At 42.3% G+C, this 26,287-nt stretch overlaps 2 protein-coding genes across 2 annotated transcripts in view; one reads left to right on the plus strand and one right to left on the minus strand.

Moving 5' to 3' along the window:
- Nucleotides 1-13,918, plus strand: LOC120027826 (mitochondrial fission regulator 1-like). The gene is made up of 9 exons (XM_038972875.1): nt 1-81; nt 6,344-6,441; nt 7,629-7,730; nt 10,534-10,664; nt 10,909-11,129; nt 11,392-11,644; nt 11,761-11,959; nt 12,116-12,178; nt 12,288-13,918. The coding sequence occupies exons 2-9, from the start codon at nt 6,406-6,408 to the stop codon at nt 12,333-12,335; spliced, it is 1,053 nt and encodes a 350-aa protein (XP_038828803.1). The 5' UTR covers nt 1-81; nt 6,344-6,405; the 3' UTR covers nt 12,336-13,918.
- Nucleotides 13,919-14,356: 438 nt separating this feature from the next.
- LOC120027709 (high affinity cAMP-specific 3',5'-cyclic phosphodiesterase 7A-like) overlaps nt 14,357-26,287 on the minus strand; it is a 36,839-nt gene continuing 24,908 nt past the window's right edge. Inside the window, exons 2-11 of the mRNA XM_038972699.1 lie at nt 25,554-25,643; nt 21,495-21,676; nt 21,323-21,386; nt 20,505-20,701; nt 18,602-18,733; nt 18,287-18,378; nt 16,703-16,847; nt 16,478-16,574; nt 16,266-16,346; nt 14,357-16,143 (exon numbers count right to left, since the gene is read on the minus strand). Coding sequence (XP_038828627.1) covers nt 15,830-16,143; nt 16,266-16,346; nt 16,478-16,574; nt 16,703-16,847; nt 18,287-18,378; nt 18,602-18,733; nt 20,505-20,701; nt 21,323-21,386; nt 21,495-21,676; nt 25,554-25,643 — 1,394 coding nt within the window. The 3' untranslated portion in view covers nt 14,357-15,829. The remainder of the gene's footprint in view (nt 16,144-16,265; nt 16,347-16,477; nt 16,575-16,702; nt 16,848-18,286; nt 18,379-18,601; nt 18,734-20,504; nt 20,702-21,322; nt 21,387-21,494; nt 21,677-25,553; nt 25,644-26,287) is intronic.

The raw sequence follows: 26,287 nt of genomic DNA on the forward strand, positions 1-26,287 counted from the left end.
CGCCAGGAACGCGGTTACTCAAGACTAGAGTGGAGATTTGGGAAACACACATTTTCCCTGGACGTCGACAAAGTCAGTCTCGTAAGTATTTTTTTATTAATCAAATTCACTCCACAAACTTTGCTATGACTTACCTTTCGCTAGACTCGTTAACTGTCTACGTTCAAAACGCCTTGGTTAACAAGAAGTTTCGATATCTATCTAACGTTACAGTAACTTGTTAGTTTAGTTAACGTTAGCCAACCAACCAACTAACATAACTATGCTTGCTTAGTTACAAAAGACTCATAGAGGGATATGTCAGGAGATTCAATGGTTCAAAACCTAGTTAAGTTTTTCGTCACGTAGTGGATATTTCCAGAAATGTATGGCTTTCGTCCCAAACTTAAGCCAGGCCAGGCTTAGTTACACACAGCAACTTGCTAGCAGTAGTTTGCAAGTCAGAGAGGCCGGTGAGTTGTCTAACGTAACACTAGCCCGATCGTGACTCTGTTCCATTACATTACACATGTCGTTGGATGAAGGCGTCTTCTGTAAGGGAGAGTTTTGGTAAGAGCCCCGACGCTCAATCTGAACATTATTTACAGGCGTCGCTTTATGGTTTTGGAATCATAAGGACCTACGCCACCATAATATAATACAATAAGCCCGTGACAACAACAAGTCAAGCCACACACTGGCCGAATAAATTCAACTACACATATGTTTGTTTCGTCACAAAACCGGAGAGCATGATCTGTCCAGTGACATCCACAAAGCAAATATTGCATGCAACAAACCTGCAGCATGGTCAAGCAAGTTAAATGTTTTCAACAGTTTACTAACCAACTACTGATTTAGAACCCACAGAGTTACTGCAAGTCAGCAAAAGACAACAGGAGCACTGCCTCCACTATTCCAGCACAATTTCAACTTAAACATCAACAAGGCTATATATGCTTAGTTTAATACAATGAAAACAAACTTAAATATACAAAAAAACTATTTAGTCTAATCAGTTGCTAAAAATCGTGTGTGTTGCATGCGCAATTAAACATATTTTTTTTACTTGACCCAACTTGTAGACTAGTTGAACGCCAATACCAACCTCTTCTCTTTCATGTTGGCAAAACGGTCTATGGCTCTGTCATACAGTATGCTTTTTGTTTTTATAGGCTACCTAGACTAGTAAGCATTTTAGCTAACTTCCCCTCATGTGCAAAAATGAACCAGATAAATTCGCTAGCTAGTTAACGTGAGCCTACTAGGTTACTCCTAGGCACAATATATGCATTTATGGTTAGTTCAGAATCATTGGCCTGTACAGAGAATTAAGTCAAAACCACGATCCAAATCCATATCTCCATCCATGGTTTAGGAAAGTGCAGTTTTAGCATGGTAGCTACTGCAGGACATCAACAGAAGCAGACCAGAAACAGACACGTTTGTCTGACAATGATGACATTTTGCGAAAGCCGGGTAAACACTATACAATTTTGGCCATGATTTAGCTGTCTCAGACAAGTTTTTGAGATTGGAGACAAAATCCCCATGTCTTTGCCTATTCAGGTCATGTGGCCGTCACCGACGCTCTTTTAATGTGAGCGGGTCAAAGATGCAATCTGAGGGCTATGGATCTCGTCTTTGAGCAGTCCCAGACATCCCTATATTTTCAAACAGGTTTGGTAGCCACAGCTCGTAGAGCTACGTTAAATCAAATCACATGATAGATTTTGTGAGACAGCATGGTATCGAAAATCTTCACAGCCAATTGAAGTATCTTGTAGTTTGTGACCACCGTCTGTCACATCGTTTAATGTGCACACCCACTACGTTGGCAACACACTAAATGAAAGACGGATGTTTAATGGGAGACGCTCAGTGATGATAGGATTTTGAAAGTCGTGCAGTGTCCACCCAGCTTTAGAATGTGATTTGATTGGTGTGAAGCCAATCCAAACTGGCATCCCTTGGGGGCTGGTTTGCTGCGCCAGGACAAACCACAGTTGAGCTCAGCTCAATGCTGTTTGGCTAATATTTGGAAGTAGGGAGAACGTGCATTTAATGGCTTAGACAACTGCTGAAGAAAGTATTTACAGTGCTGAATAACAACTTAAACATGGACTTACTCATAAAAACAGCAGCTCTTTGCTGTATTCGTTGAGTCTCTCTCTAGTCATGGTTTTGACATCTCACATCAACACCCTATGTGCTTTAATAAAATCAACTATTCTGCCGCTCCGGCAGTCATGCTTCATGACCACAGTAAAATTCTATGACTGTTGACTCAAGGTAATCTCCTCATGCACTCTGGACATGTTAGTGGTACCCAACTCATAAACTATCATCAGGTCACTAATGGCCTGGTACTCAGGGCTCTATTGTCCCTCTAACCACTCTGGATTCAATGCAAATGCAATCAAAAATCACATCAAACACTTATCGTCAAAACAGTATGTTCTTTTAAAACACATCACTGTGATGGATTAGTTTGAAGAAAGAAGTTAATCAGTAGGTTGAAACTGAGTGGAAACATGGTCATTGTGGCTGTTTCAAAGCCTAACACAACGAAATGGACAGCGATTTCAAAGGTGATGATTCATTCAAAACTCCCATATGAATATTAGGGATAATGCATAGTCCTATATGTGAGCCCAAAATATATTTATATTTATTTCTTTGCTACTGCTCAAAAAAATAAATCTTGGTTGACCAACCGCCTATTGACCGAACAATCGAACAGTCAACTAATTGGGGTCAGTCCTAAATTCATTTAAATTGGCCTATATTAAGGACATTATCTATTTAATTGTATTTACGGATAGCCAGGGGCACACTCCAACACTCGAACACAAATGCTTTGTTTGTAAATTATGTTTAAGTCTGCCAGATCAGTGGCAGTACACAGCAAATTGGCAAGTGTTGATTTTTCAGTACACAGCAAATTGGCAAGTGTTGATTTTTCAGTGTAACATTTCTAGTGTTAATTCAGGATCCAATTCACTCTAAGAGTGAATTTTACACTCAATGGTGTATTAGAACCCTCAGTGTTGGTGTTAATAACCAGAGTTATAAAATATTATTTGTCACATGCGCTGAATACAACAGGTGTAATAGACCTTACCGTTTTTAAGGCTTACTTACAAGCCCATTAACCAACAATGAGGTTTTAAGAAAATATAGTTAAGAAAATATTTACTAAAGAAAAAGTATCACAATAAAATAACAATGAGGCTATTTACAGGGTGTACCGGTACCGAGTCATTGTGCGGGGGTAAAGCTTAATTGAGGTAATTTGTACATGTAGGTGGAGGTAAAGTGACTATGCATAGATAATAAACAGTGAGTAGCAGCAGTGTAAAAACAAAGGGGGTGTCAATGCAAATAGTTTGGGTCGCCATTTGATTAATTGTCCAGCAGTCTTATGGCTTGGGGGTAGAAGCGGTTTTACACATTGGATAGTAAAACAGTCCCATCAATCACACCCATCATTATCATATTTCCCAAATGCAAGTAGGTTTATTTTTTAAAAGATTGTTTTAATGCTTTTGCATGTACATTGATTAATTTATTAAACTTATGCTACACAAACATAACATAAATTGTTTTAAACTAATCCAATCAGTTAGTTAGATTTATTGCACCCCTTACTGAAATGGTGGTTCCAGTTTAAATGGTTTAGGTAGTCTTCTTATCAACTTTCCTAACTCTGACCGTCATTCTGAATGCAGGTTATGAGTGAATAAAAATTCCAACTGTTGGATATCCTAACGCTGGCATGATTCTTAAAGGAAATACATATAACTTTGCAAGCCAGGATATTGTGACTTGTAGGCATGATGTGGTCTGTAAACCAGGAGTTTCCTAACACCACTGTGTTAGGGTAAAACTAGGCCATCAGATGAAAGCCTTATGATGTGTGTATTGTCAGAGTTTAATTTTAATGATAGCATTCACCTAGGTACTCACTTGGTGAAAGCCACAGGCCTTTAACCATGTCTCTGTCACTAACAAATATAGTCATGGGTGGTAATAAAAATTAACTCAAAGAAAAGGAACCCTGGGAAATCTGCAAATGATGCTTTGCACCACACAGTGAACACTCATACAGTCAACACCCAAATAGTATTTACTGTAACCCCTCAGGTGTTCGTTTCTTACACTGAGAAAGTGTAACAGCGTCAGCACTAAGCAGAGTGAGTCGAGTTTACTCTAAATTAAATGTTCTGTTTTACACTGTAGGGGTTGCGCATTACTCTACAATAGAGTTCATTTGAAGAAGTTCATTTGAACACTAAGAGTTGAATGGGGAACACTGCAACAGAGTTAAATCTTTAACACTTTAAAAAGTGTTATTTTAACGCCAGTTCAGTGGGATTCATAGGTTCACTGAAAATAGTGTACTTTTAAAACCGTCAGAGTTTAAATGTACACCATTGATTTCACTGTGTAGGGATGACCAGGAATGCTCGCTTGATGAGTGTGAATTTGTCTTTTTTCCTGTCCTGCTAATCATTAAAAATGTACTTTTGGGTGTCAGGCGAAATGTATGGAGTTAAAACATTATTTTCTGTAGGAAAGTAGTGTAGTAAAATTTGAAGTTTTCAAATAGCCCAAAAAACAACTTAAGTTGTACTTTAAATAATTTCTACTTAGGTACTTTTCACCACTGACGTTTCTAAACGTTAAAACACAGTGTCAGGGTTGTAGTTAACATGAGGTAGTCATGGGCGACGCTAATGGCTGAACTGTAGGGAGAAGGCAGAAGGATGCCAAAAGTTTGAGAGCGAACATGACACAAGAACCTGAACTCTCAAATCAAATTGCTCATTGATTCTCAACCAGGGTGCTTGGGACCATAGGGGGGTCCTTGAGAGCTTTCAGACGGGGTCCCTAAAAAGGCAGGGAATAAAACTAGCTGAGAACTCAACTTCACCATATATACACTGAACAAAAGTATAAACAAAACATGCAACAATTTCAAAGATGTTACTGAGTTACAGTTCATATGAGGAAATCAGTCAATTGAAATAAATATTCTAGGGATTCTTCTTTTTAAGTAGGGGTGTGGCTTAGAAAACCAGTCAGTATCTGGTGTGACCATCATTTGCCTCATGCGAGACAAATCTTCTTGGCATAGAGTTGATCAGGTTGTTGATTGTGGAATGTTGTCCGACTCCTCTTCAATGGCTGTGTGAAGGTGCTGGATATTGGGGGGAACTGGAACACGCTGTCGTACACGTCGATCCAGAGCATCCCAAACATTCTCTATGGGTGACATGTCTGGTGAGTTTGCAGGCCATGGAATAACTGGGACTTTTTCAGCTTCCAGGAATTGTGTACAGATTCTTGTGGCATGGGGCCGTGCATTATCATGCTGAAACATGAGGTGATGGTGGCGGATGAATTGCACGACAATGGGCCTCAGGATCTCATCACGATATCGCTGTACGTTCAAATTGCCATCGATTTAAGATGCAATTGTGTTTGTTGTCTGTAGCTTATGCCTGCCCATACCTTCACCCCACTACCACCATGGGGCATTTGACATAAGTGAACCGCTCGTCCACTGAATTCAGTAATGACGCCAAACTCCAGTCAGGTCAAGACCCTAGTGAGGACGACGAGCACGCAGATAAACTTCCCTGAGACGGTTCATGACAGTTTGTGCAGACATTTTTCAGTTGCGCAAACTCACATTTTCATCAGCTGTCTGGTGGCTGGTCTCAGACAATCCCGCAGGTGAAGAAGCCGGATGTGGAGGTCCTGGGCTGGTGTGGTTGTGTGGCCAGTTGGATGTACTGCCAAATTCTCTAAAACAACTGAGGCAGCTTATGGTAGAAATTAACATTTAATTCTCAGGCAACAGCTCTGGTGGACATTCCTGCAGTCTGCATGCCAATTGCATGCTCCCTCAACTTGAGACATCTGTGGCGTTGTGTGAAAAATGTTTTCAGATTTTAGTGGCCTTTTCTTGTCCCCAGAACAAGGTGCACCTGTGTAATGATCATGCTGTTTAATAAGCTTCTTGATATGCCACAACTGTCAGTTGGATGGATTATCTTGGCAAAGGAGAAATGCTCACTAATAGGGATGTAAACGAAATTGTGCTCAATTTTAGAGAAATATGCTTTTTTTGCATATCGAACATTTCTGGGATCTTTTATTTCAGCTCATGAAACATGGGACCAACACTTTACATGTTGAGTTTGTATTCATACTATACGGAACAAAAACAAAGAAGTCCAAAGTGATGGCTAGGATAAAAACGAACACATTTAGAATATCAGGAGCAAGGCCAAAATATCACAATGCTAACTACAAGTATTTCTACCCCTGTTTGTCTTCCTGTTGTTTCCCCCAGACTACCTCACAAAGAAGATGCTTTCTTGTGTACAACTGCTGCTTTGAAAACACATCGATAGAATGAGTAAAGAAAGTCCAAGGATAGAAATGGACCTGGTAAGTACTTTCATTTTTCCCATACCATGGAGTACAGTCATGATCAGACCAGATATTATTTGCCTAAAGGCTGGCAGATGGCGATATTGAGTCGTTTTAATTTTACCATCCAAACGCATTGTATGCACCGGCAATACATTCATATCCCTTGTGAACCGTTTCGGACTAAAATCATTCTTCATTCAGGCTGCATAGGCTTTGATTTCCTCCTGAACTTTAATGGTGAAAGCGGAGAAAAACAGGACAAATGTGTACCACCAGCATGGTAGTGGCTAAATGCTAATCCTGGATGTTGTGTATCACGTTCAGCCAATCAGGTTGCATCAGTCTGTTTTTTCATCCCTAACCTAAGGCAGTGCTGTATCGCATTAGTGAAAACCAAGATTTCTCAGGGGGGGGGGGGGGGGGGTCTGCCGGTTTTGACTAGCAGAAGTGACTTTTCTTAGCAGATTAGAAGAAATTATGTAGCAGGTTAGGATAATTAATGTGGCAGGTTAGGAGACTTATGTTAAGATTAGGAAAAGGCTTAGTTTGCTAAAATTGTTCCCGAAGCGACTCAAACATATTTAGCTACAGCCAGGTCTGCCCTGAGTACAGTTTTGGTTTTCGCTAATGCGATGCCGCTAATAGTTTCAACCTGACTGGCTGAACGCAATACACAACATCCGGGATTAGCATTTAGCCAATTTAGCATGGTGGTGGGAAATGGTGTTTTCATAAAGGTATGCGTATTTTTCTATTTAAAAAAATTACATACAAATAAAATTACGGCTTCTCGCCATTAAATAAAGTTAAGGAGGAAATCGAAGCCAATGCAGCCTGAATGGATAATGTTTTAGGTTACCTCACCAGTCCAAATGTATTGCCGGCTGCATGCAATGCATTTGGACGGTAAGATGAAACCACTCCATATCGCAATGTGCCGGCCTTTAGGGTAACCAGATATCTGTCATCTCAACTGTCACTTATCAGACGGTGTAGCAACTACAGTATACCCAGAAGTAGAGGAGGACTGAAGACATTGTTGAAGCGTCTTGATCACAATAGTATCCAATCCATGTCCTCATGGCATTTCCAGTATACTGCACTTCTACTATACTGTCTTTTATAAGGCATGATTTAATTGTTATGTACCGATTATCTTGATTCTAGTACTTAACCATAGACCTGTGTGTTTATTTTGACAGGCCTTTGGCTTTTCAGGCAAGGCGTATGGCTCCTCAAGGAGTATTGTGAGAAGAATAGCCACCAATCTTCCCCTTAAACCATGCCCCAGGGTCCATTTTCAGGTAAAACTGTTTCTGCGACAGAGGCAGGCAGGCATACAACATGTCTGCCCCCATACTTTGACAGAGTATGATCTGTGTGGGACATTGTTTCCATGTGACTTTGTTTCCGTGTCTGTCACTGTTTCTGTGTCGCTGCTCTTTACCTTGTGCTCAAGTGTCACGTTATCTTGGTGTTCTCATGTCCTGATGTATTCTGATCTAATGGTCAAGTCACCCTCATCAAGAGTGTTTGCCAGCTTGTTCATTTGTTTTGATGCTTCAACACTAAACAGAATAGAAAACGTCATGAGACTGATAACATGGACCTAGGTGCTGATTTAATGTTTAGGGAAGTTAGGCTATGTTGCTCCTCATTGGTAATCAAATATGGAGGTGCCTTTTTAATGTTTAGATTTGAAGTCTGATCCAATTAGTATTTTTTTGCATTAGAAAGTTCCAGTTACACAGAACACAACAGTTAATTTAGATAGCCATGTTATCATTGCCCTGCTCAGTCTTTACATTTGTCTTTCCTGTCATTACTGTTTTCTCTTTTTTTCCTCTCTCCCTCCCTTTAGCTGTCCTTCCTTTCTGTGAGGAATGCAGTATGTCTGTTTTAGGTCAGTTCATCAGGCAACCTACAACAGTAACTTTGTACTGTTGACTAATGTCCCCCCCATTTGCTGCTATAACAGCCTCCACTCTTCTGGGAAGGCTTTCCACTAGATGTTGGAACATTGCTGCAGAGACTTGCTTCCATTCAGCCACAAGAGCATTAGTGAGGTTGGGCCTGGCTCGCAGTCAGTGTTCCAATTCATCCCAAAGTTGTTTGATGGGCTTGAGGTCAGAGCTCTGTGCAGGCCAGTCAAGTTCTTCCACACCAATCTCGACAAACCATTTCTGTATGGACCCCGCTTTGTGCACGGGGGCATTGTCATGCTGAAACAGGAAAGGGTCTTCCACAAACTGTTTCCATAAAGTTGGAAGCACAGAATTGTCTAGAATGTCATTGTATGCTGTAGCTTTAAGATTTCCCTTCAATGGAACTAAGGAGCCCGAACTGTGAAAAACAGCCCCAGACCATTATTCCTCCTCCACCAAACTTTACAGTTGGCACGATGTATTGGCGCAGGTAGCGTTCTCCTGGCATCCGCCAAACCCAGATTTGTCTGTCGGACTTCCAGATTGTGAAGCAGGATTCATCATTCCAGAGAATGTGTTTCCCTGCTTCAGAGTCCAGCACTTGGCATTGCACATGGTGATCTTAGGCTGGTGTGCGGCTGCTCGGCCATGCACACCCATTTCATGAAGCTCCCTACGAACTGTTATTGTGTTGACGTTGCTTCCTGGGGCAGTTTGAAACTCTGTAGTGAGTTTTGCAACAGAGGACAGACGATTTTTACACGCTTCAGTACTTGGTGATCCCGTTCTGTGAGCTTGTGTGGCCTACCACTTTGTGGCTAAGCCGTTGTTTATCCTAGATGGTTGCACTTCACATTGACAGCACTTGACCAGGGCAGAAATGTAATGAACTGACTTGTTGGAAAGGTGGCACCCTATGAGGTGCCCTGTTGAAAGTCCCTGAGCTCTTCAGTAAGTCCATTCCACTACCAATGTTTGTCTATGGTGATTGCATGGCTGTGTGCTTTATTTTATACACCTGTCAGCAATGGGTGTGGCTGAAATAACTTGAGGTAGATGGATTACTGTACAAAACATTTTGCCTCAATTCCCAGCAGCGTTGCAGTTCTTGACACTCAAACCAGTGCGCCTGACACCTACCATGCCCCGTTCAAAGGCACTTCAATCTTTTGTCTTGCCCATTCACCCTCAGAACAGCGGCAATTCGTCGAAGCATGGACGCTACAAGGTGCCAAGCGTTCCACAGGGATGCTGGCCTATGTTGACTCCAATGCTTCCTATAGTTGTCAAGTTGGCTTGATGTTCTTTGATTAGTGGACCATTCTTGAAACACACGGGAAACGGTTGAGTGTGAAAAACCCAGCAGCGTTGCAGTTCTTGACACACTCAAACCGATGCGCCTGACATCTACCATACCCCGTTCAAAGTCACTTAAATCTTTTGTCTTCCACGTTCACCTTCTGAATGGCACACAAACACAATCCATGCCTCGATTGTCTTAAAAATTGATTGGCCTAAAAATCCTTCTTTAACATGTCTCCTCCCCTTCATCTACACTGAATGAAGTGGGTTTAACAGGTGATGTCAGTAGGGGGTCGTAGACTGACCAGGTGAAAGCTATCGTAGAAAGAGGTGTTCTTAATGTTTTGTATACTCAGTGTGTGTAGGTATAGTTAGATCACCGCTGCTAAATAAATATAGGTGAAACACTGGTCCCCTTGGACTGTCCTCTGGAAGGTATCTACTGTCTTTTTCTTATATTTTTCTATGACTTTACGCTCATGTTGACAGACAGCATACGAATAGACCTCGACGGGTTGTTGACAGACTGCATAATTAAGAATGGACCTCGACAGGTTGTTGACAGACTGCGTAATTAAGAATGGACCTCGACGGGTTGTTGACAGACTGCGTAATTAAGAATAGACCTCGACGGGTTGTTGACAGACTGCGTAATTAAGAATGGACCTCGACAGGCTGACAGACGGCATCAAAATGTCTTTCTTCAGTTGCTGTCATGTGCTCTATTTCTAAAAGTCAACCGTAGCCAATCAAATGTCTGTCAGGGTAGGTTTCCAAGTAGTGTGAATGAAGTTTGAGTCATGAAAAGAGAATACCTCACGTGGTTAAATAGGACCGAATGTTTAGGTGTATTAATTAACATGGCTGCCCTGTGTCTCAGCTCGATCCTTACACTGAGGACAGTAGTGTCCTGAATAGCGCTGGGAGACAGAATGGACTGCTGGCCTCTCTGGCTGATGTCTGCTGGATCGACGAGGAGAAAAATGACTGGTTTGGATGTGGGAGACTGAGGTAAGAAAAGAGGGCGTTAGCACAGGCACCCTTTCTTAAGCCGTGATGCTGCTCTTAAATGCCGTGATGCTGCTCTTAAATGCCGTGACGCTGCTCTTAAAAGCTGTGATGCTGCCCCTGTTTGACCCACACTGTGCTTATTAGGGAGTTCCTTTGCGTTTGTTAACTTTCCATGTGTGTATTACTCCATGAATCTCTTTCCTGCTTTCTAATATGGCGCTTGTATACCATCGGTCCCGTTCAGGTCAGAGGCACCGTCAGGGCTCATGTTTCGTTCTCACCAGCCTCAGCCCAGACGGAGGTCATTACCCAGGCTGCACAAGGCTGAGCCGGAGCCCCAGGTTCAGACCTGCAGCAACAATGAGGCCATCCAAAAGATCAGTGCTCTAGAGACCGAGCTGGCTAAACTCAGAGCCCAGATCGCACAGATAGTACTGACCCAGGAGCAGAACACACTGACACCAGGTACGAGAGAGAGACCTCAGAACACACACACACACACACACACACACACACACACACACACACACACACACACACACACACACACACACACACACACACTAAAAGGTAAAGAAGAATCCTCAAAACAGAGAACTGTAATTTAGCCCCTTCATTTGTTGGGTAAGAGTTCTATTTTTTCTACTGTAATGACCTATATCTGCCTGAAGATGGCAGCTTTTCATGGAATAATTGTCAGACTAATCTGTACATTTCTTATCCCCAGGAGGTCCTCCCGCCCCAGGCGGCCCTCCTCCACCCTGCGTCCCTCCGCCTCCCCCGCCGCCGCCTCCCCCTCCTCCACCCCCACTCATGGGGCTCCAACAGAGCTTCTCAGTCATTGACCTCATCCAGGAGCGCCGTGGGAAGAAGACTGAGGGCCAGACACTGCTGCACCAGGGGCTCAAGCAGGCAGAGGTTCCCAATATGCTGGACGTGCTCAAAGACATCGGCAAAGTCAAGCTGCGCCCCGCCAAGAGGTAGGCACCATGTTCATTGTCTAACTTGTACATTACAGAAGATGGACACAACTCTCTTGTTTTACTAACTGAAACCTGTACTGATTTTCCCGTACTCCCTGTGTGTTCCTGTCCAGCCGGCCAGAGGAGAGCCAAGCCAAACCAAGAGAGCCCACAGACGCTGCATCTCTCATCGCTAATGCCCTGAAGCGCAAGTTCGCACATCGCTATCGCCACAACAGCAGTGAGGACAAGGAGTTTGACTTCCCAGCCTCTGAACTGAAACCTTTCTGTTCTGAATTCCCCAAGACCAACAAGAAAGTAGAGATTCCCCTGGTAAGAGCAACACGGATACTACATTACTCTGTTAGGAATCCTCATTTTGGGCCTTATCATTTTCCATCTACACTGTATGATAGTGCAACAACAAAGATGTGTGTATGGCTATTGTGTGTCTGGGTTGTCAGTTGCTTACTTTTTTCTGTCCTCTAGGTAAGGCAGCCCCGGTTGAAAACCCCAGCCCCTGTAGTGAAACCACGCCCAGAGACCCCCCTGGTAAGAGAAGTGCAAGCATGACAAACCTTTTTGGTTTATAAAGGTATCTGATCTAATATTTGATACGTTTGGAAACTAATTTGCTACTATCTCTTTTCCCATCCTGTAGTTTGGGCAGCACATGTTGAAATCTACTGGCAAGAGAAATCTCCTCTGAGCACCCACAGAGCTGGGATGGAATTCTGAACTTGTTCAGAGTTCTGGACCTTCAGACAGTCATGGACACTTTCAGTGCCTTATGAAGCGGTTTGTCAGCTGTCTCTGTGGATGGACACATGGTTTCTGACTAGATATTCAGTTCATCTGCTCACCAACAGTGTTGCATTGCCTCATAGTCTTCTTTAGTTCTTGCACTTTGATAACATACAGGATCCGTTTTTGTGTGTACCACTTAGATTTTAACTTGTTTTAATCAAATGTCTATTTTTGTTTCTTAATTGACGCCAGTTTCAAAGTCTTTGATCTAGAAGGTCAAATTTTGCTGTACATCTTTTATTTTTTTGTATCATAACTAAATTCCAATATGAGGCACACCAGTGTTTTTATGTTCTGGATACACACTGTAACACTACAGACTCCTAACATTCCTCTCAGCTGACAACCGTTAATAACTACATTTATTTATGGGAATGAACCTTCTCTAAATCACAGATGGAAAGGCGTATCATTTTTGCATGCCCTTTTCAAGGCAGTTGTATTTCTCTGCCTCACTGGGTATTTGCTGTCTACTGCTTGCTGTGGGTAGAGAGAAATGTATGCAGAGGAGAGGGAACACTTTGTCATTTGGTCCCTCTTGTAGAGTATTGGGCCATTGACTAGAATGCAATTTACAAAAAGTCTAATTTATGATTTCTAGATCTCTTATTTATGTTTTGGTTTGAACTGAATTTAGTTAATACTTGATACAAATAACGAAGTTGTAGCTGTTATCAATGCTATCAAAGCATGTATGGTTGAGATGTAATTGTATTTATGTTTAGTTTTAGACTGGCTCTCTTTTAGCTTTATTGAGTTGAACTGGGACCACTGTTACCATACAGTACCTCAGTATGAAGACTGGACCAAATGAATCTATGCTGACAGTGTTGTCTTAATGCAGTCAGTGTTGAACTAAAGCTTAACACGGGTAGTCTACCAGTCATTTTAACTATAACTTACCAATGCTGGGCATGATTATTTTTTTATTGTTCCATTGTGTGTTCCTGATCTGGCATTATCATTCAGTTGTATTTTGTTATATGGTTAGAAGCCAAATGGTATCCTGGGAGGTAGTGCCTCTTGATGACAAGCTGAGTATCCCTCTGTTTATATCCAGATGCCTTGATACTAAGAATATTTCATACCGTAACCACTGTTCCTCTTGGATATATTCTGTTGATGGTTAAGAATTTCATACTTCATATTTTTTGTGGAATAACAAAGGTGTTCTCTGCACACCTTGACACATATGGCATGACCGATATGACTATTTAGGGGAAAAACAGTATTTCAGATAAATCTAACACTAAGACAATCAATGACCAGTGTGTTTATCATTGACATACTGTATGTGCTGTACCGATATCTATTTCCTGCTCAGTGTGTTTAAGCTTTGAACTTGAACTGCATGGTGGGAGAATAAGAGAACATGGACAACTCAACTGTCAGTGATACTTGATGTAAAACACGATCTGTTTTGTGAAATGTCTTCCATACTTGAAAGAAAATTCAAATTCATGAATAAAACCAAAATGAAACTTGTGTGCATGGAATGTTTGTCCAATCCTCAATGTCACGTCTTGGGTAACTAAAGTGAACTGTTTCCACATTGCCTGAGCACAGTAATCCCAACCATCAAGGTTGAACAGTGAATGACTATAGTTTGTCACCAGGAGGGTAATATGCCATTTAGCAGATGCTTTTAACCAAAGCGACTTACTCATCTGTGCATACATTTTACATTTGGGTAGTCCCGGGAATTAAACCCACTTCCCTGGCGTTACAAGTGACACCCAACTGAGCTACAAAAGGACCAAGTGGTGTATGATGAACAGGTAATGTCATGTATGCTACATTTCTAGCTACAATGAAGATTTCACCTCAATACATCCCTATATGACTCCTACCACGGTCAAAGTTCACTTGGGTCATTCATGTCAACTTGTTTTATTTATCAAAATGTAACAGCAACAAGCATGTATCAAAAGGTCAATACGGCAAATCCTTTACAAAATGGCTTGACAAATCTTCCCAAAATGGCTGTCGCAACAGTCTTACAGCGAAAATGCTAAAATAGGAAAAAGCACCTGTTATTAAAATCTTTGTGCAGTCTACAGAATCAAAAAAATATATAAATGGAGATGGAATGTAAAAAAAATAACCATTTATATACAGAATGTGTTTGAGTTCAGTTTTTCCTCACAAAGGCTAAAGAAAATCAGACAGTGCATACGATGTACTTCATGAGATTACTAGAACTAGTAGTAGGAGCTGGTTTGGTCACTTAGCGCAGTGTGCATAGTTATAAGGCATCGGTACAGCAGTCCTAGGTTGCATGTGGCTATGATGATAATGAGAGACATTCTGAGAGGGAGAGAGTCCCATTCAGTAGACGTAAACAGATGTTTAACAGGTAGCTAAACCACAGTAAACTTCCCTCCTACAGTCCACCCTGCGTGAGTGGTGTTGTGACGGGAGTTTTCAGATGGGGTGTGTGTACTATGCCTCAGTGACTGGTCCAGGGTTAGAGGTCACGCATACTCTACAGTCACTGACAACAATGCTTCATATTAGTTACATTCTAGAATACAGTAGAAGGCAGTTGCATTCTAGAATACCATTCTGTCTGACCCAAGTTCTCTCAGAACAGAAGTTGTGTGTCCAATATTTCAGTCTTTTGGCAGTGCAAGGAAGAGGTGAATACAATGGAGCACAGGGGTGTTTCTATCAGTCAACTTAAGCAGTGGGTCAACAATTCAAACACTAGTGGTTCTTCGCATCTGTGCTTAGAAGGCATATCACGGAACCATAATGATTCATTTCGAATGGACAACAAGGACAAACAAGACATCTGTAAACAGTCTTCAAAGAGGCAGCAAAAGGACTGGGCTTGTCACATTATCTTCAGGAAGAAGATTCCTTACAAATGCATCAACACACATCACGGCATCTCTGTGCAGTCTTAGGAGAGCATCTCTGTGCAGTCTTAGGAGAGCATCTCTGTGCAGTCTTAGGAGAGCATCTCTGTGCAGTCTTAGGAGAGCATCTCTGTGCAGTCTTAGGAGAGCATCTCTTCAATACTCAGTGTGTTTCAAATCACTTTCAAAACATCCTACAGAACTTTGTTTAAGAATGGCACTTCGCCTTCAAAATGGTGGTGTTACATTAGTAAGGCTAAAACTACAGAGGACAAATAAATAAATAAAACAAGCCAATAAAAATACTAAATACAGCAGCAGTATCTATGTATGTCAAGGAAAGGAATTAAAAATGAAATAAATAAAATCTGTGGTTTGTCAAATATGGGAGGCAAAGGCAACAAAAACGTGAGTACTGTTCGGGTGGGGCAGTGGGAGTAGGGGGGGTTAAAGGCCATACCCCGCTCCTCCCACCCTCTCCCCAGTGTTTGTCGAGGCGGTCAGGGGTCAGGGTTCTAAGGGCAAACATGGAGTGTCAGGACTCTTTGCTTCCCTGAGGTATTTCTTTGTAGTTGGTTTCTTCTGTGGCTGTTGCCGTGGTGACAGCTATGGGTTCCGCGGCAGAGGCAGACTCTGGTTCTGACTCGGTGACGGTGGGCGTTGGCATGGTGAAGAAGGCAGGGCTGCTAGGTTCCAGCTCCTCGGGGCTAGAGGACCCCTCCTGCTGTACTAACCCACCCCAGATGGCCTTGTTCAGCCCCAGGTGGCCCAGCATGGTCTGGGACAGACGCGTGTAAGAGAACCGGGCCCACTCAACAAACAAAGGCTCCACCACGTACGTCATGAAACCTAGGAAGGAAGACAGGGATAGGGAAACACACAGGGTTATAGAGGCAGGCCTAAGAGAGCTTCTGGTTTATATCAATATATTGTAGCTAGTACTAAACTAGAAATCGTCATTAAAAACTTACCAATTTGAATGTTTGCCATGGAGTTACTCTGGCTATCACACAGTGGACTGACTTCAAGTCTGTGCTTCTTCTCAATGTCTCCTACAGAGGGATAGACAACACAGCACACACTGATCAGAAATCAACAGCATAGGTGAAAAGACTGTTGGAGATTAAGAAGGGTAGAGGGAGAATGATAACCATACAGAATGAAAGGAAGAACGAGAGAATACCTTGGTGGAAGAACTCTTCCGTCACTTTCTCACTCCACTGTTTGCTCAGTTCCCAGGGTCTGCAGGGGTTGCAGATGTCTGCACACTTCAGAGCCATCTGCAAGGAGTTAGAGACAAAATAGCCAGTCAGACCCCACAGTTTCCAGCTGATAAGATCCAAAATGGCTGGTTCTACACAGTTTCCCCAGGCACAACTCTAAGCCTATGGCCCAGCTATTAACTGACCTGGAGGATGAAGTGTCGGTGGCTGGCGTTGCTCAGGTACAGGTCATCCTGGTCCAGGTGTGTCCTGAACTTTCCCAGGTACTCGTTCTGTCTGCTGATGTCAGTGGCTAGGATAAGAGAACCCAGTTGGTGCTCCATCTTCAGCCTGAGGAGATGATGAACAGAGGAATTCATTAAATATGCTTAATGTGTTTTACTACCATAATTAAGTGTACAACAACAACTCATTACCTTGATCTTTAAAACCTCTTAAATGTAAAGTCCCCATATTTGGGGACCCTCTTTGATTTTTAAAAATTCAATTCAGTCTGATATGAGAACAGTCTGGTATGAGAACAGTAGTCCCTATCTGTAAAAGCAGGGAGTCTGTGGAAAGATGAGTATCTTGGCTATTGATCGGTGCCTTCAAATCTTTGGTGTGACTTACTACCACATCTGGGCATTAGAATTTATAAAGGCAGGGCGAGCCGATGACCTCATTTCAAGATGGCTGCTACCTACATTATGTTAAGCGTTGTCAAGCATAAACGAAAATAAACACAGAATACGTTGATACACACCGAAAGCCGGGACTCCACAGAGCATGAGGATATCTTATTTGTCTGCCTGTGACCTACCGTTACTGATCACCAGCCCCGAGAGTCAATATGTTTATTTTACACAACGTTTTCACCAAACATCTTACAAGGTAAGCTTCCATTTGGTCTGTGTTTGAGCAAGAGCTATTGGGGGGTATCACGCCTAGCCTGATGGATTCTGTTAAAAATGGAACATGTTTCAAGTTAAACTGTAGTTATTTTGTATCCTGTTTAGTGAATAATTACTCTGAGTAGTTTAGGCCATGAAATGGTGTATGCTAATTTAGAAAGGTTGACCTAATCAGATAAGAGGAAATTGCCTTGGATCAGAGAGCAGGGTCAGGCCCAGAAGATGGATAGCTAAACAGTAGTGAATAATAACTTTCCAGTGTGCAAAAACAGTGCAATTACCACATGTGGACACTTTGAATGTATCCTGGATGCTCCATAACACCACCACAATGTTGGAGTGAGGTTGATATGGTACAAATTGTGTTTATATACTGAACAAATAGCATTTAGGGACTGCAAATATGTAATAGCACTGGAATTATCTAATTTACAGACATATGCCACTTTGGAGAGGTTTAGGGACACTTGGAAACGTCCCGTGACCACACCTGACACTACTTACTAAAACATCTGCCCATTTCTAGTTGTTAGGTCTATCAATCATTTTTTTCTGATATTGTTCACATGTTGTGGAAACCATCCAACGTGTTTCCAGCTCTAGTCATCAATAATTCACTTATAGCTTGTCAATGAAAGATGACTTGTGTACAGTGAACTATGTAACTGCTCTCTATCTTCTGATCACTCCTCAAAATCAAAGTCTCCTTTCCAAATATATACCAAGTTTTTGCATGTCAGAATCATGTAATTATACATTAATATCAGTTACCTTTGGGTATGTCTATTTAGGCGGAAATCTACATTTTGCCATTACATTTAATTAAAAACAGTCATTAAATCACTTGGCACTGGGAAAAGCAATGAACAGACTGACCCGTCCTCAGCAGGCAGGTGGGAGAACAGGCCGGTCTCTCTGAGCAGACCTACTGCAGACCTCCAGTGGTGGTTCTCCAGAACAGAGGAGTTCTACAGACCCATAAACATTAGCATTTTTAGAACGCTGTAATCCTGCTCTACTAAGTGCATTCAATCATAGACCTCAACGTTATCTTAAAATAACAAATAACCCATGAACTAGGTCAAGTTATCAACACTTCTGTCCTGTCGAACATGGCCATCTAGTGTCCTCCAGCCATGTCTAATATGAAAGCTACAGGAGCTGTGGAATGTACCAGCGATGTGCTCTCACCCTGTAGAGCTTGGCCAGGTAGTGGTTGGTCTTGATGAGGAAGGGCTGGTTGACTCCCGGGTGGTCCAGGTCATGAGTGGCGGCTGCCAACAGGCCCAGGAGGATGTCACAGGACGTCAGGGACTTGGCCAGCTACGGAGAGACAGGGAATGTAGGTGTACTTTTCTCTGCTCATCCCCCTTTTTCCACATTGTTACGTTTCAGCCTTATTCTGGCAACTTCATTAAATATTACCCACAAAACACCAGTCTCAACAACAACAGTGAAGAGGAGACTCCGGGATGCTGGCCTTCTAGGCAGAGTTACAAAGAAAAAGCCATATCTCAGACTGGCCAATAAAAATAAAAGATTAAGATGGGCAAAAGAACACAGACACTGGACAGAGGAACTCTGCCTATGTGGCCGATGTGAAATGGCTAGCTAGTTAGCGGTGGTGCGCGCTAATAGTGTTTCAATCGGTGACGTCACTCACTCTGAGACCTAGAAGTAGTTGTTCCCCTTGCCCTGCAAGGGCCGTGGCGCGATGGGTAACGATGCTTCGTGAGTGACTGTGGTTGATGTGTGCAGAGGGTCCCTGGTTGGGGCGAGGAGAGGGACGGAAGCTATACTGTTACACCTAGAAGGCCAGCATCCTGGAGTCGCCTCTTCACTGTTGACGTTGAGACTGGTGTTTTGCGGGTACTATTTAAAGAAGCTGCCCGTTGAGGACTTGTGAGGCGCATGTTTCTCAAACTAGACACTAAACTAGACACTACCGGGGCCTCCCACTCCTCTTTCTATTCCCGTTAGAGTCTGTTTGCGCTGTTCTGTGAAGGGAGTAGAACATAGCGTTTTACGAGATCTTCAGTTTCTTGGCAATTTCTCGCATGGAAGCACCTTCATATCTCAGAACAAGAATAGACTGATGAATTTCAGAAAAAATTTATTTGTTTCTGGCCATTTTAAGCCTGTAATTGAACCCACAAATGCTGATGCTCCAGATACTCAACTAGTCTAAAGAAGGCCAGTTTTGTTGCTTCTTTAATCAAGACAACAGTTTTCAGCTGTGCTAACAATTACAAAAGGGTTTTCTAATGATCAATTAGCCTTTAAAAATGATCAACTTGGATTAGCTAACACAGCGTGTCATTGGAACACAGGAGTGATGGTTGATGATAATGGGTCTCTGTACGCCTATGTAGATATTCATTTTTTTTTTTTATCTGCCGTTTCCAGCTAAAATAGTAATTTACAACATTAACAACGCCTCTCCCCTATTTGGCCTAGATACTTTGTGTGTATGCATTGATATGTAGGCTACGTGTTTTTAAAAATGTATGTAGTTCTGTCCTTGAGCTGTTCTTGTCTAATGATGTTCTGTATTATGTCATTCTGTATTATGTTTCATGTTTTGTGTGGACCCCAGGAAGAGAAGCTGCTGCTTTTGCAACAGGTAATGGGGATCCTAATAATGTCTACTCTGTATTTCTGATCAATTTGATGTTATTTTAAAAATGGAAAAGAAAATGTGCTTTTCTTTCAAAAACAATGACATTTCTAAGTGACCCCAAACTTTTGAACGGTAGTGTATGTAAATGTGATATTTCCGTTTTTTTATTTGTAACACATTTTCAAGAATTTCTAAAAACCTGTTTTTGCTTTGTCATTATGGGGTATGTGTGTAGATTAATGAGGGGAAAAAAACATAATTTTAGAATAAGGCTGTTATGTAACAAAATGTGTAAAAAGTGAAGGGGTCTGAATACTTTCGGAATGCGCTGTACATGATAGGTAACCTTGCCTCTGGCCTGAAGACTCATGAGCTAATGCCTAGGCTTTAGCTCAGTGGGATAAGGTGGTCAATAGCCCAGTAAATTACTTCTGAATACATTCTGTACAATGGAATAACAGCTCTGTCTGATACCTTGGGTTCTCGCAGGTAACAGTACATGGCCTGCGTGACGTCAGCAGCGTGCACAGCGTTGTGGTAGGGGTTGAGGCTGTGGTAGTCTTCCTGCACCATGACCAGGAAGCGCCACAGCTTTACCATGTCCAGCTGAAACAGCTCCAACAGACCATACTGGTTAAGGAGGTGAAAGGTCAGCGTCACCAGGCTGTTTCCTGCATGGAGAGGGGAGACATGGTAGATGTAGTTTAAAGATCTGGTCAGGAATATTGTTTGGGGGTAGGTAGTTATGTATTTTTGTGTTTGTGGTGGAGTTTAACGTTGCAATAGCATCAGCATTGCAAAGAAAATCTATGGAAAAAACGACCATTCCACTTCTACACAGCATTTATCAAAACAAACACCAGAGGGCGCCCTTGTCTACAAATGCCTGAGTTGAAAGGAGGCCTATGCAGTAATGTTACACTGTTTCGCTTATTCTCTGAGGATGATGAACATCTTGAAGAACAATCTGGCCTTAAATGGCCATGTACTCTTATAATCTCCACCCGGCACAGCCAATAGAGGACTGGCCACCCGTCGGAGCCTGGTTCCTCTCTAGGTTTCTTCCTAGATTTCTGCCTTTGTAGGGAGTTTTTCCTAGTCACCGTGCTTCTACATCTGCATTGCTTGCTGTTTGGGGTTTTAGGCTGGGTTTCTGTACAGCACTTTGTGACATCTGCTGATGTAAAAAGGGCTTCATAAATACATTTGATTGATTTATAAATACATTTGATTGAATACAAATATGTAGCTAAGGCTTTTGGGAGAAAGATGGACCTCTGTCAGAAACATACCATTGGTTAATCTGTCGTAGAGGAAAATGTCGAAATTCCAGGTCGTGACCCTTTCCAGCATACACTGCAAGAGAAAAAACATGCAAATGTAGGTCTGTGTTAAGACTAAAATATGAATTGTGTACGCATGCATACGAGTGTATGATTGGCTAAGAGAGTGTGAGCATCGGACCTTGGCCTGTCCGGTGTAGTCCTCATCCAGGATGTGGAGGGGGTTGAGGTGGGGTGTTCCCCGGAGCAGACGGGAGGAGTGCAGGTACCTCTGGAAGCTGAGCAGTCTGCGGAGCCTCCTGCCAGACACAGGCCCAGCCGAACTGAAGCCAGGACCAGGGATAAGACTAGAGTCTGAGAAGGCTGAAGGCACAGAGACAAAGGCTTAGAACATCTAAGCTATTTAGAAGTAAAGGGTTTACAACATGGTAGATAGAAATATAATACATAGATTTAAAGTAACTGTTCAGTGTTTCCAGATTTCTATGAAATATGACCTATAATTACTTACAATATGAGTGAAATAATTCAAATTTTTTAAAAGGAAAACTATGTGTGTTAAAAAGCAGCTTTTCTGTGTTGGAATGTTGTGGGCATACCCCAAGAACAGAATGGTGTCGGCGTATACCAGTCATTAACAATATTCATGCAATATATACTCCTCCCCAGGAGTATGAGGAAATGGGCAGAATTTTTTTAACAATCTGTTTGAGATACAAGTTTGAGGTGGGGAGTTAGTCGTTTTTTCTCCAATTGATGCTTTGGCCACAAATAAGAGTACAGGACAAGTCAACAACATTATGTGGATATCAGAATATGAACATTTAAAAGGGAGAGTTTCACTGGACAGTTACTTTAGTTTCCTGCTCTACAGAAAGGGACAAAGAGGGACACTATATAATCATTTAGTAATGTACTCTGCTTGATAATCCGCAGAGTCTCAAACTGCTCTAAATCCTATTCAGTAATGTTGAACAACGAATGTTTGTGTGGACTTATAATTTAGACAGTAAGGGCTATCCAAATGACCAAATGTTGAATAAGTGAATAAGAATTAGAACACTGATGAAACAATAGAATAAATCAATAAGAATAAGAGACGTGTAGAAAACAAATGATTGATGTACTTCATTCCAGTGAGGTCACACTGGATTTAAGACTGGCTGACTATGAACACTACTGCCCAAGGGTGGACACACACACTTACACAGCTGACGCAGCCACCTGTTCTTAGCCTACTGCCTTGACACACACACACACACACACACACACACACACACACACACACACACACACACACACACACACACACACACACACACACACACACACACACACACACACACACACACACACACACACAAACGTCACAAGTCGTGCTTTGTCAGTGGACACACACACACACCATGGCTGGCTGGAAAGCCATGGTCCCACTTAGGAAGCACGTCAGCATTCCGAGGAAGGCCATTACTTTTAAACCAGGAAGTGAACACGCACACGAAACGTATGTCGGCAGAGAGAGAACTCTTCTGGGCTGGTAGTCCCTGACGTCACGCAGCAGGACTCACATTCATGGTTGGGGGGTGGGGTAATTTAAAACATTTAGGAGATTAATTAACATTCAATTCTTGAATTAAATATTGTACAGTCTTTTCTCTACAAGACATGACTGAATTAAATGTAACTTGACTTCCTGATCACCAACCCTGCTCAGTCACATAAGCATTCTTCAGGTTGACTTACTTATTTACATTAAGACAGCCAGTGTTAGATGGCGAGGAGGACTAATCAGTGTGTGAAATAAATAAGATATGCACCAACATCTGTCAGTCAATCTGTCTGGTGTGGCAGATCGAAAGAGTTAAAGAAAGGTAGTACTCACAGGGGTAGGGCTGTACGTATCAGATCTACAGAGTTAAAGAAAGGTAGTACTCACAGGGGTAAGGCTGTACGTATCAGATCTACAGAGTTAAAGAAAGGTAGTACTCACAGGGGTAGGGCTGTATGTACAGTGGGGAGAACAAGTATTTGATACACTGCCGATTTTGCAGGTTTTCCTACTTACAAAGCATGTAGAGGTCTGTAATTTTTATCATAGGTACACTTCAACTGTGAGAGACGGAATCTAAAACAAAAATCCAGAAAATCACATTGTATGATTTTTAAGTAATTAATTAGCATTTTATTGCATGACATAAGTATTTGATACATCAGAAAAGCATAACTTAATATTTGGTACAGAAACCTTTGTTTGCAATTACAGAGATCACACGTTTCCTGTAGTTCTTGACCAGGTTTGCACACACTGCAGCAGGGATTTTGGCCCACTCCTCCATACAGACCTTCTCCAGATCCTTCAGGTTTCGGGGCTGTCGCTGGGCAATACGGACTTTCAGCTCCCTCCAAAGATTTTCTATTGGGTTCAGGTCTGGAGACTGGCTAGGCCACTGCAGGACCTTGAGATGCTTCTTAAGGAGCCACTCCTTAGTTGCCCTGGCTGTGTGTTTCGGGTCGTTGTCATGCTGGATATCCCAGCCACGACCCATCTTCAATGCTCTTACTGAGGGAAGGAGGTTGTTGGCCAAGATCTCGCGATACATGGCCCCATCCATCCTCCCCTCAATACTGTGCAGTCGTCCTGTCCCCTTTGCAGAAAAGCATCCCCAAAGAATGATGTTTCCACCTCCATGCTTCATGGTTGGGATGGTGTTCTTGGGGTTGTACTCATCCTTCTTCTTCCTCCAAACACGGCGAGTGGAGTTTAGACCAAAAAGCTCAATTTTTGTCTCATCAGACCACATGACCTTCTCCCATTCCTCCTCTGGATCATCCAGATGGTCATTGGCAAACTTCAGACGGGCCTGGACATGTGCTGGCTTGAGCAGGGGGACCTTGCGTGCGCTGCAGGATTTTAATCCATGACGGCGTAGTGTGTTACTAATGGTTTTCTTTGAGACAGTGGTCCCAGCTCTCTTCAGGTCATTGACCAGGTCCTGCCGTGTAGCTCTGGGCTGATCCCTTACCTTTCTCGTGATCATTGATGCCCCACGAGGTGAGATCTTGCATGGAGCCCCAGACCGAGGGTGATTGACCGTCATCTTGAACTTCTTCCATTTTCTAATAATTGCGCCAACAGTTGTTGCCTTCTCACCAAGCTGCTTGCCTATTGTCCTGTAGCCCATCCCAGCCTTGTGCAGGTCTACAATTTTATCCCTGGTGTCCTTAAACAGCTCTCTGGTCTTGGCCATTGTGGAGAGGTTGGAGTCTGTTTGAGTGAGTGTGTGGACAGGTGTCTTTTATACAGGTAACGAGTTCAAACAGGTGCAGTTAATACAGGTAATGAGTGGAGAACAGGAGGGCTTCTTAAAGAAAAACTAACAGGTCTGTGAGAGACGGAATTCTTACTGGTTGGTAGGTGATCAAATACTTATGTCATGCAATAAAATGCTAATTAATTACTTAAAAATCATACAATGTGATTTTCTGGATTTTTGTTTTAGATTCCGTCTCTCACAGTTGAAGTGTACCTATGATAAAAATTACAGACCTCTACATGCTTTGTAAGTAGGAAAACCTGCAAAATCGGCAGTGTATCAAATACTTGTTCTCCCCACTGTATATACTGTATATATGTTATACCCACGTTTTCAGTCACAATTTGCTTTTACCAAATGTAGGCCAAATTATTTCCATTATATTGATCAAAATGAAGCCTTACATAAGGGTGTAAGGTAGGCCTACTGTACCTTTATATTCATATGAGGGTGTAGTAGACCTTATCTTATATTTGATAGGCTAGCGTTACTTGATGAGAACATGCACTTCTGTGCTTTCGTCTTGAAGCTAAAATGTAACCAGTAGCCTACAGACGAGAAATGAAATCCTTTATTGTCGACGCATGCTTGTGAATTGTTGCATTATTGAAGAGTGTAATGTGGTTTGGTTCCATTTTTTTCAAACGTGTAATATGGTTAAGATAAAAGTCGATTGCAAAGTTGAAGCATGCTGGCTAGTGGCTATACTGGGATATTTCATAGGGATATTTACAGTAAATGTCTTCTGCCAAGCGCCAAACCCTCTCGCGGCACAATGTTCCCTTCGCTAATGTTAATTGAAAAGTTAATGTAGTTTTTATTTCAATTGAAATGTCGTCACACTGCCTCTCCAACTTTCGTCAATGAGAAAAGCCTCTAAGGCAGGTAGTGAGGAATGGGAAGGTTTTATCATGGTTCATACTCACAGTGTAGGGTGCGGAAGTCGATGCACAGGTATGAGTAGGAACCTTTTCCTTCTGGGTCAAATCCTACCTGACTTCTCACTCTCACATCTCCTAGAGGGAAGCAACACACACATCCTCAAGAGTCATGTAACATACAGTGGAAAAAGAGCTCACACACACACACACACACACACACACACACACACACACACACACACACACACACACACACACACACACACACACACACACACACACACACACACACACACACACACACACACACACACACACTCCTCTCACACACAAAAACACTTTCACGCTCTCTCAATCATCAAAGAGAGGCAACTTGTAGACCACCAAGGATGTGTTTACAAAGACAGCTCAATTTTGATATTTTTTCCACTAATTGGTCTTTTGACCAATCACATCAGATTTTTTCACATCAGATCTTATTGGTCAACAGACCTATTAGTGAAAACAAATATCAGAACTGGGCTGCCTGTGTTAACACAGCCTAAAAGACCAAGGAAAAGCTGACAGCTGAGCATGCAATGCCATGCCAGGCACATAACACTAGTATTAGTAGTCAGACAGGCTAGGAGCAGCAGAGGGACCTGCAGTAACACTAGTATTAGTAGTCAGACAGGCTAGGAGCAGCAGAGGGACCTGCAGTAACACTAGTATTAGTAGTCAGACAGGCTAGGAGCAGCAGAGGGACCTGCAGTAACACTAGTATTAGTAGTCAGACAGGC

The sequence above is a fragment of the Salvelinus namaycush genome, chromosome 33 (assembly GCF_016432855.1).
Source record: "Salvelinus namaycush isolate Seneca chromosome 33, SaNama_1.0, whole genome shotgun sequence".
Classification (NCBI taxonomy): domain Eukaryota; kingdom Metazoa; phylum Chordata; class Actinopteri; order Salmoniformes; family Salmonidae; genus Salvelinus; species Salvelinus namaycush.